Raw genomic sequence first — 11,794 nt, forward strand, 5'->3', positions numbered from 1 at the left:
TCTTTTCGATAGCTTTTGCTATAGTTGACAGTGAAAACCACAATTCCTGGACCTATTTTATGAGAAAATTGAAAGAAACAATTGGTGATGTTGAGAAAGCCTTTGTTTCGGATAGGAATCAAAGCATTGTTCGTGCTTTGGATATCGTGTTCCCTGATGCACACCATGGTGCATGCTACCACCACATTATTATGAACGCCAACCACAAGTTCAAGACTGACGTCTTCACGAATCACATTTACACGTGTGCCTACATGTATTCAAGATCAGAGTTTCACAGAGAATTTGAGAACATTCGGGCAATTAATGTTGCGGTTGCACAATATCTTGAGAAAAATAGGTCCGGTCGTACTTTCCAGGGGTACGTTACAATGTAATGACGAGCAACTTGGCTGAGAGCTTCAACAACACAACTAAGGATGCAAGAGGCTTCTCGATCACTGCTGTTGTAGCATTCCTGAGTTCCAAAGTCCAAAAGTGGTTTGCTTCACGAAAAGAAAAAGCTGACAAGTGGACGAAACTCCTATCACCAGAAATGGAGGAGGACTTGGCGTTGCATTTTGAAAAATCTCGGTATTTTAACATTGACTCATGTGGACGTTACACGTTGCAGGTTCACCCTGGAGGAACAGTTCAAACCAATGGCATAGTGGACTTGCAGGAACAGACTTGCACTTGCGGCTTGTTCCAGTGCATGAAGTTTCTTTGTCCTCATGCATGTGTTGCATCTCGGGAGCGAAGTATTAGCATGCACGCACTATGCTCGCCATATTACACAACAAAATATTGAAAGAGGACATATGAAGGTACAATTATGCCAATTGGTGACGAAGATGATTGGGAATTGCCTGATGACATAAAGAATATGACAGTTAGAGTGCCTATTGAGAAGCAACTAGTAGGGCAACCCAAGAATCAAAAGGTTGGAAGAATTAAGAACAACCGAACTGCTTGTAATTGTGATGTCTTGGAATATTATGTATTGTTATTGAATTAATGTTGGACTACTTTAAACATTGGAATTTGTGATATTTTATGTTTTCATAATTATTATAATTTGTTGCATGAAAGAAAGGCCTAAAGTTTTTATGAACTAATAAAAGAACATAAATATACTAATAAAAAAACTAGTTACATTGTTATCTTTATAAATACCAATTAAAAAAAACATAATTGTTCATGCTAAATTCTGGTAAAACCTACACACCACCGCTATCTAAATTTCTTCATATTGTCATCGTTCACATTATCAAACGTAGTCTCTACCATACTATGATCGATGTGCTCTATCACATACATCCCGCAGTCACCGCTGTATGAGACAATAAAAAGTAAATAAATAAAAGTATGCAAATTAAATTCAAGTTAAATAATAAAAAATCAATTGTAATTAAGTTACCTTGATTCTGTCTGTTGAACAATGCCCCGGTCCATGACTTTTGAAGTAAAACTTCTAACCTGGCTCTCTAAGGCGGTCAGTTGAGGCACGAGGATCGTGTCATGAGTCTCGAATAGGCCAGCAATAAAGTTGGTAGTAATTTTTCCCATATTACCAAGTGACTCTTGAATTCATTCGGGGAAATCGATCCGAGGCTCGAGTCAAATATGTTCAACAACCAATGATCCAGATCTACCTCTAGTGTCACCCAATGCCTTGCACTATCGAAGTAGAGGGTCATATATATTCTCTCTTTATTCTTCTGACTGTCCAAGTATTGACCTTCATCCCCTTGAATCAAATCCAATATGCCCTCATCCCACTAAAAGTTAGTGTGGTCGTCACCCGCAGCTTCCCACCGACCAATAACTCCTGATGGGAAAATACACGGCATGATGACACATCAATTTGGGTACACCTTGGAATAAAAGAGTTGTCGTCTCCTCATCAAATGAAATACCGCATCCAATTGCTAAAACATGAAAATTAAATATGTCAGAGATTAAATAAAAAGAGTTAGATAAAGTCTATAAAAACCAAAGTAAAAAAGTCTTAAAAACTTACATCGTCTCCAAGCCATGTCTTCAGAATATGTAGTTCGACGAACCAAGCCGAATCGTGTCTACCGAAGAAGCACTCTCTCGGGTACTTGTTCCCAATCTGGCTGAGTACCCAACTGTGAAAAGTCCTGAGCAGCTTCCAATCAGCCACTCTAAGTGGGTCCGCATTCACAAGTGTCTTCGAAGCCCTAGACTTCTTTTTCATTTCAGTGTACTCATCGAACCACCTAGGCCGCTTTCTCTTCCTCTAGTTCTCCACTAGTTCTGGAGCTGTCTCTAACACTTGTACCCCAAAATCCTGAGTATCCCCGATGCTGGTGATATTCGTGTTCTCATGTGTACAGAACATGTCATCATCATCCGGTCTATAATCATTTGGGAGAATAATTTAATTTTTCGGTGACTGAGCCTCTTCTTCTAGTTGTGGATGTGGCTGTGGCTGGAATCTGGTGTCGGCCTTCCAGGATCTTGCAGGAGTCTCATTATGGTCTTCAACTGATCCATAATTGCTGTCTGTCCTCTTAGCAGAGCGGTCAACCCTTCCCTCAAAGCAATCTGCCCCTCTCCACAAGCTCCAACCTAACCAAAATGGCAGTGTATACTGGATCGCAAGCTAGACTCATCTGGTACTAAAGAAGGTGCACGTGGTGGAGATGGTGGAGGTGGTGTATAGTCTTTAAATATTCGAACTATGTCCGCTCGTTCTTCCGATTTGGAGGCAAGCTTTTCGGCCTGGCTTCGCAAAGCATCCTGTGTTGGTTGCCCATCCTCACCTAACACAAGTTCCTCCAACTCAACAAATAAAGACAGCTGACCCCCAGTGATGTAAGTCACAAACTCAATCTCATTCAGTCGGGGACATAACATGGAGTAAACTTTCAACTGAAAAATAAAACAAATATATTAATATAATATATGGAAATTAACATGAATTAAACATAAAGCGTAAGAAACTTACATTTCTAGCAAATAATTTGATCACTTCGTCCTTCCTGAGTGTCGTGTTCGGCTTACTCTCCCAGTTCACCATTTTCGAAAAGCGATGCGACTTCTTCACTGCATACTCGTCGCCTAGCTCCACGATGGCCTCGTATGCCCAATACTGCAATGCTCCAGTATAGCCGTAAGATGAGTATTTTGTCTCCTTCTGAGTAACTCCCTTTTCAATCTTTTTCAGCATCTTATTTTACACATCCACGTAGTCTTTATTACAAGTTTCAATTAGCTTGGTGTACGAAATCTTTCCCCACAGGTACTCGTAGAAGAATGGAAGGTTATCAACCATTCTTATTACAAAAGGAGGAACAGCAGTCTTCTCCTCCTTACCAGTGAGGACGCCCATAACAAACAAGGTCATTCCCAACTTGTAGACATCATCAACTTCTGTGCAGCTCTCAAAAACTCTGTGCAGTTGGCCAAAGCTGATCGAAGGATTACCGTTGAAATATTCCATAATCAACCGGACCGAACATCCATTCTCTTTGATGTCTTCCTCAGTAGGTCCGGGCAACAAGTTTAGCCAGGTCACCAAGCCAAACTCCACCCTACCAAATCTACATCTCTTCCTTCCCACATAAAAATGTACCTCGTCCAACTTGTCAGATTTTATTTTGTGCAGCATCAACTGATGAATCAATGCTCCTAAAAATTGTAAAGGCTCTCTCTCGAAAAACTGTTTGAAAGGGGATTCCCTCACCCTATCCCATAGTCTGAATTTTTCAAATTTAGCCTTAATCTTCGGGTAGTAATAACTACCGTCGCGCTATGTGACACGGCCTGTGTAATGCTCCGACATAGGAATTATTAGAAGTGGAGGTCTTTGAAAAAAAAAACCAAGAATTAAATCAATAAAAAATTAAATAAAACAATAATTAATAATTAATAATAAAACAATAATTAATAATTATTAATAAAACAATAAAAAATAAAACAATAATTAATAAAACAATAACTAATAATTAATAATAAAACAATTATTAATAAAAATAAAAAATAGAATAATAATTAATAATTAATAATAAAACAATAATTAATAATTATTACTAAAACAATAAAAAATAAAACAATTATTAATAAAAAAAATAGAACAATGTTTTTGCCGTAACTTTATATGCTGCCCCTCCAAACTTTTCTCACTTGATAACATTAATACCTCCCCAAAGTCACCTAATCAACAATCTATACAAGTATATCCCACCAAAGCTTTGAACTTCCCTACAACTATCGTAGAACTTTTTACAATTATTAAAGCTACATAAGTTTTATTAGTGCATTAGGACTTTACTAAGCTTGTAATATTAGGCTTGGGTTAGTGTATGGTAAAGGATATATTTTAGCTAGCTCAACACCTAACCACTTCACTTGTCGAAAATCGAGCCTCTCCCTCATAATTGTTTTCTTTTAACTCACTTCCTTCACTTTAGTATACTCGCAAGTACATGGTATTGTAATATAACTCTTTTGCTATGTTTTTATTTTTATTTTTTTATTTTTGAACTAAAATGAGGGAAACAGCTCAAACTTAGTTGTAAGAACACTTTTTTTTCTCTTTTGTTGCTATTTTTTTTTACATATATATATACTAGATAAGAAAATTATTACTATAGTATACTTATTTTACAGATAGCAAGAGAATATTAATTAATAGTACATAATGGTGTACTTTGTGAGCTAATTCTCCACCCCAAACTTACAACCCAACATTGTCCCCAATGTAGCTAAAATTATAATCTTAAATTAGCTCGCCACAAGCTACACTCACCCCAAACTTTATGTGAAACTTGGCTCTTGACAAGTGAGTAATTAAGTTAGGACATGTGTGGAAAGTGCATGTTAGGATGGATGTAATATGTATGATTGAGTTGCACAACAAAATTAGGCTAAACGGCTCAAACTTGGGTGACTAAGGAAAAATTTGTTTTATAGGGAAAGTTAGAAGGGATCAAACGTCCAAAGATGGCCTAAATCATTTCTAAAGGACAAGTCTAGCTAGGATTTCACTTCAAGAAAATGCACTAACCAATTCTAGATGCTAAAAGTACATATGAAGCAATCGTTCGAAAAATGCAAAGTGTAGTCGGAAAATAAAAGTATTAACCATTGAGGAGAAGCTAAGGAGAAACATCCATAATATCCAACAATTCAACGTGCAAAGGCAACATATAAAATTAGGCAGCAACATAAATGGAATGAGCGGGAAAATATCATCATCGAGCAGAACACTAGGCCACAGAAAAATTCTCAAATCTCCCAATATCACATTAACAAACACATAAATGACATGGCACAAAAGTCTTAAAACACCAAAGATAACACACAAATAGCACAATACAAACTAAAAACGATACACAACAAAAAATATAAAATAGCTTACATATTACGAGACTCCCTCTACTCGGAGTCCTCCTGGGGCTCCTCCGGATTCGATGCTGATGGCCCAGCCCAGGGGTCGAGAACTTGCTGAAGAAACTGTGGGAACTTGGGCTCAAATCATCGCGTCACCCTCCTAAATGCACGCTCCATAACTACATCGCGCTTCCGCTTATATTCCCACATAGCGTGCAAACAACCACACATGTCTTCTTGCCGTTGATACATCTATTGTTGCACTTGCTCAAAGTGAGCAAAGCGATCTACTGGAGGCTTCATGGCTGAAGTCGAAGCGGAAGTAGGAGTTATTTTTGGAGCTCGTGGTTGACCAAAACTTATAAGCCCCTGGGGGTTCAATGCTCCCTCCTCGTTCCACATCGGGACACCCGCCTCTCGACAGGGAGCGTTGATAGTGGCTGGCAGAAATAATTTTCCTTTCCCCCGATGCGCACAATCGGCAATCTCTTGGGCTAGGACAACCCTTACATCGACATCCCACGCCATCTTAATATAGTACAACATCCACGTGCGATCTCGGCTGACAGTGGGAGGTGGGGCACAAGGAGGTTTGCACGAATGTGTAGAGACATTTCAAATCGTACTCCAAGTCAGTTCGCCGAAACTGAAGGTTTCCATACTCATCGAGGTCCCACTCTAGCTTGGCGAGCTCAGACCACGTGTCAGACAATGTCTCATCGCTCACTTAACCTATGAGGGAAGTGTAATGGCATTCGACTGATGTTAACCCGAACATGTTGTTAATTGTTTCAGCTGAGAATGACACCAGTACTTCACGCACAATAACTTCAGCTGGCCATTCTTGGGACAAAAAATTCGCGTAGAACTCTTAGACAACTTCCATTACTACCTGTTCTCGCTGCTTGACGAAAAATCCCCAATTTCTCTTCTGAACCATTTCACTCACCCATTCAAGTAACTCGTCAATGTCATCTACATTTGCCACTAATTCTCGCTGCATATAGAATTTCCTATTGTCCACCTTGGTGTAATACTTAGTCTTAGCTGTCTTGCAATAAAATTTAAGAATTTCATGAAGTGACTTCTGTTTTGTTCTGCGGGCAACCTTCTTGACAAGGGGAATGCACCATGGCCGATTGATGTGTGAATGGTTTGTATGAATGAATTGAAGTTAATTTGGTGTAACTTAGGAAGTGTGGTTAATTGTGAACATAGTAGTGTATTGAAAGGACTTTTATAATGGTGTTGGACATATAGTAAAGAAGAGAAAAGAATAGAGGGAATTTGTTGTGGTTGTTTAGTGTGCAATTGAAAAAGAAGTGAGAATGTCGAATGTTAAGAAGGTTGCCCGCAGATAAAAACAAAAGTCACTTCATGAAATTCCTAAATTTTATTGTAAGACAGCCGAGATTAAGTATTACACCAAGGTGGACAATAGGGAATTCTATATGGAGCGAGAATTAGTGGCAAATGTAGAGGACATTGACTAGTTACCTAAATGGGTGAGTGAAATGATTCAGAAGAGAAATTGGAGATTTTTTGTCAAGCAGCCAGAACATGCAATAATGGAAGTTGTCAAAGAATTTTATGCGAATTTTTTGTCCCAAGAATGGCCGACTGAAGTTATTGTGCGTGAAGTACCGATGTCATTCTCAGCTGAAGCAATTAACAACATGTTCGGGTTAACATCAGTCCAATGCCATTACACTTCCCTCAAGGGTCAAGTGAGCAATGAGACATTGTCTGACATGACGTCTGAGCTCGCCAAGCCAAAGTTAGAGTGGGACCTCGATGAGTATGGAAACCTTCGATTTCGGCGAACTGACTTCATTATTCCAATCCCCTAAAAATAAAATTTCAACCAAATCAACAAATAGAGATTTCTTCAATCAAATTAAACAACACAAGTATTTTATTACCCCGAAAATACATAAATCAAAATACAAAATGACAAATTTGTTCTTCACTGTTGGTAATCAAAAATTAAACAATACAGTACAATGCACACTTTAGAATCAGAACACATGCACGGAGAGAGAGATAGATAGATACCTCAACAGAGAAATTAGGGGTGTACGTTGGTCGATTTACGTTACATTTTATTTAACCCAATGTATAAACCGGATTACAAAATCTAAGTGCAGCCCGCCTAATTAAAATAAAAATTTCAACCCACCCAATGAATTGGTTGATTTAGTCGGGTTAACCCGTCTAAACCGAGCACTAATATTTATTTTCTTTTTCATATTCAATTGTTATATTTTAATTTTTATGATAATAAGATAAATATAAAGATTGAATTTAAAGTTCAAATCATCCGCCATAAAAATAGTATAATAGTTTATTTTTATTTTTTATAGATATGTATATAAATAATATAATATATTGATTATATATAATAAAAATATATATACAAAAAAAAAACTTTCTTAATCAAGTTGGTCGGGTTAGTTTAGGTTGATTGGGAAGATTAATATTATTTTCAACCCGTCTAATATAAAGATTGGACTGGTTATATTTTCGTCATATTTTTCGGTTTGCATTTTTCGTCAGGTTATCTGGATTTGGTTTGGGTGAGTTGTTCGGGTTGGGCGGTTTACAAAAATTTATGTACAGCCCTACAAGAAACGGCAACTCACTTGAAGATAAAGTCGTCGATACCTAAGAGAAAATAAGACTATTAAAATTGCATCACTGGTATCATTTGATTACCCACAATGAAGAACGAAAAGCATGAAAAGTAGAACCGGAAAACTTACTTGTAAAACCAACCATCGAGACCCACAACTGTAACAACCATAACAATGGCAGAACACGAATAATGTACACCACACTTGCTCCCTCAGAGTATGTACACGAAACGAAGTGAAAAAAAATTAAAAATGGGAGTTTTGCCTAATCAGAAACGAAAATGGAAAATGAAGAGTTTTGCCCTAATGTAAAAGAAAGAAGAAGTTCGAAGAAGAAGAGGGTGATGAGTGAAGAAGGAAGAAGACGAGAGGATGACAGTTGGGGTTGATATAATTGATGGTGGTCATGTCAGTTTTTACTTTTTAAAATTTATTAATTTTTTATTACAAAAAGTGAACCGGCTACCAATATATTTCATCTTAAATATCCCTATATTAACCCCAACTCTCAAATCAAATAACTAATCCATCTAACGGTTAGGGTACATCACGGAATAAATACCCTTAAATCACGTTAACACGCCTAAACTAGTAGGGTGTTACAGCTACAATAGGGAAAACTGGAGCTTTGGTGAATTTCAAGTTTAATGAAAAGGATGAGAAGAGAGGTTGAATGGGAATGAAAAAGAGTGGAAAGAAATTTTTTTTACCTCGAACGGTGCTTAAATGGTCCTTAAAAATGAAAGTTTGAGCTCTTGAATTGAGTGAGATGTTTTGAAAAAGAGCGAAAAATTACATTAATAAAAGAAAAAGGCCTTATGGCCGTGTCACACTTATGGCCAAGACTTTCCAAAATGCACTTGGCTTATTTGGCACATGTTATTTGTGTTAAGTATCAATGACACTCCTCTCCTTATGATACTTGTCATGTTTGTTGATAAAATTTGTGATTTAAACATTTAATTATGTGAAAGAAAGAAAATTTGCCATTCTTAGAAAAATTAAATTTCTTGTCACATAATAAAGTTTAAATTCCACAAATTTTGAGAGAAATCGCCAAGAAGACACAAACAACTCGCAACGTTAACAGTATCAACAGAGTACCCCAAGAGATGACAAAATAAGTGAAATGCGACATGCTTATTACTTTCAAGACAAAAAGGGTACAATAAGAAAAATCTTTTTCGAAAGTTTTTGACAAACACTTTTGGGGGGCAAATGTTATACCCAATTTTTGGAGGAAAATTTGAATTAATATGCTTACATTATCTTAAAATTTTTCTCCTAAACTTATACTTAACATAATTAGTTATATATGACACTTTTTTTTGTTTTCCCCATAATACCCTCCCCAATTACATCTATCCACTCCAACCCTCTCTTCTCATCAATTTCACACTCTTCCTCACCCGAATCCCTATCTTCCACCACCACCAAAAAAAAATTTCTTCTCTTCACTCATTAATACACTAGAAGCTACAACCTTCCACACTACAAGTCACCACACTAATCCACCACATTAGAAGTTAGAACACTACAAGCTCCATCAATAGGTAAGTAATTAATTTTTTTTTTAAATCTTCTTTGTTGTTGTTATATTTAATTAAGAATGTTGTGTTTGTTGCTTGATCTGTGGATTGTTGCTGTTATTTTGCTATTTTTTTCTATTAAAATGTTTGATGCATGTGAAAACTAGAATTTTGTTGGTTTTCTGCATTTTTTTTCGTCGAGCCCGATGGGGTCCGATGCTGGCCCGATGGGGGCCCGATGTTGGGAAAAATTTTGTTGGCAGGGGTGATGGTCCGATGGTCCATCAAGTAGGTCCGATGGTCGGACCCCCATCGGACCCGATGGCTTTTTTTAATATTTTTTAATATTTTTTAATTTTTGGAACCTGGGTCCGATGGTCCCCCATATGGGTCTGATGGTCGGACCAATCGGACCCCATCGGACCCGATTGCTCTTTGGAATTTTTTTTATTTTTTTTTAATTTTTTAAAAGAGGGTCCGATGCTCCTCCATGGGGTCCGATGGTCGGACCAATCGGACCCGACGTCATTTTTTTTTTAATTTTTTTGAATTAATTAATTATTATTATTTATTATTTATTATTGTATGATTAATTTATTTTGTATTGATTTATTAATATTTGTGTTATTAATTATTATTTTAGTTAAAGTTTTAAGAATTATTTTATTTTTTTTTAGTTATTTTATTATTAATTATTAATTATTAATTATTATTATTATTAATTATTAATTATTGTTTTATTATTAATTATTGTTTTATTATGAATTATTAATTATTGTTTTATTTTTTTAATTTTTTTATTAATAATTGTGTTATTATTAATTATTAATTATTATTAATTATTGTTTTATTTTTTATGATTTTAGTAATAATTATTAATTATTATTTTATTATCAATTCATAATTATTTTTTTATTATTAATTATTTTTTTATTATGAATTATTAATTATTATTTTATTTTTTATTTTTTTATTAATAATTGTTTTATTATTAATTATTAATTATGAATTATTATTAATTATTGTTTTATTAATTGTTGTTTTATTTTTTATGGTTTTAGTAATAATTATTAATTATTATTTTATTATCAATTAATAATTATTGTTTTATTATTAATTATTAATTAAGATTTTTTTTCGGTGAGATTTTTGTTGTAAATTATAACTATGTTTTTTTTTAAATGTATGTGACATGTTCCACTGTTAATGCGTGTATTATGTATAATGGTGTTTGGGAGCTTGATGGTAGAGATTGGATTTATAAACGAGGCGAAAATTTGACATTTGACATTGATCCAAACCTAAGCTACTCAGGTTTGGTCGATGTTTTGTACGAAAAACTGGATGTCGACAAAGTGGAGTATGACTTGAAATTGGAAGTAAATTACAAGTACAGGAAAGGCTATGAGTGTCGCCCTGAAGTTATTGGAAATGATAAGCGTGCAAGGTTCTTTTTATATACACTTGCGCAGAAGCCAGATGAATTTACTCCTTTGTTTGTGACTTTATTAAAGAAGAATGTTTGCGTCGATCCTAGTCCCACACCAAGTTTTGTTATGGATAATCGTACCGAGGTTGGGAGTTTTGTTCCAGAAACAAATCCAGAGGTGTTGGTTGCGGATGTATTACCTCAATTAAGCACTATGATGTCGAGTGCTGATATTGTAGCACAAATGCTGTTCATTGATGGTTTTTTTGATGGTCCAGACCCTGAATGTTATGTTGAGGGCAATGATGGTGTAAGAGACGACCAAGGTACAGAGGCCCCTGCTGCTGTACCTTTGAACTTGACTCCACTATCGTACCAAATACCACCGAGGCCACCAACATGGAAAAGAATGCCCCGTAGAGAAAATTGTCAAACACCTGGTACTAGTAATAGTAGTCCAGGCGAAACCAGTCATGCTAGAGGAACTACTGACAGTACAGGTCCTAATAATGGTAGAGAGACCAATGATATTAGTGGTCCTACTGATGCTCGAGGGACCAATGTGACTGGATGGAGCGATCCATTTTCTTATTCGACAAGTTACGGTAAATTCAAGGAGAAAATGTATACAAGAGAAGACATCGAGTATCATAGTCATTATATATCTACCGGTGGCACACCCGGCGGGGAGTTACATGTGGGAAAGTTTTTTAGAGACAAAGAGCATTTAAAGATGGTTGTTGGCCTGTATGCAATGAAGAAAGGGTTTGACTACTACTTTAGGAAGTCCGGAATTGATATTTGGTACGTCATATGTAAGGATACAGATTGTGGGTGGAGATTAAGAGCGAAGAAGAACG

The 11,794-nt window shown here is 36.0% G+C and overlaps 1 protein-coding gene across 1 annotated transcript; it reads left to right on the plus strand.

Annotated features, from left to right (window-relative positions):
* The first annotated feature begins 376 nt into the window (after positions 1-376).
* LOC133035800 (uncharacterized) lies at positions 377-997 on the plus strand. Its single transcript, XM_061112113.1, has 2 exons — positions 377-740; positions 834-997. Exons 1-2 carry the CDS (start codon positions 377-379, stop codon positions 995-997), a joined length of 528 nt encoding a protein of 175 aa, XP_060968096.1.
* The last annotated feature ends 10,797 nt before the right edge of the window (positions 998-11,794 follow it).

Source organism: Cannabis sativa, chromosome 1 (genome assembly GCF_029168945.1).
Source record: "Cannabis sativa cultivar Pink pepper isolate KNU-18-1 chromosome 1, ASM2916894v1, whole genome shotgun sequence".
NCBI lineage: Eukaryota > Viridiplantae > Streptophyta > Magnoliopsida > Rosales > Cannabaceae > Cannabis > Cannabis sativa.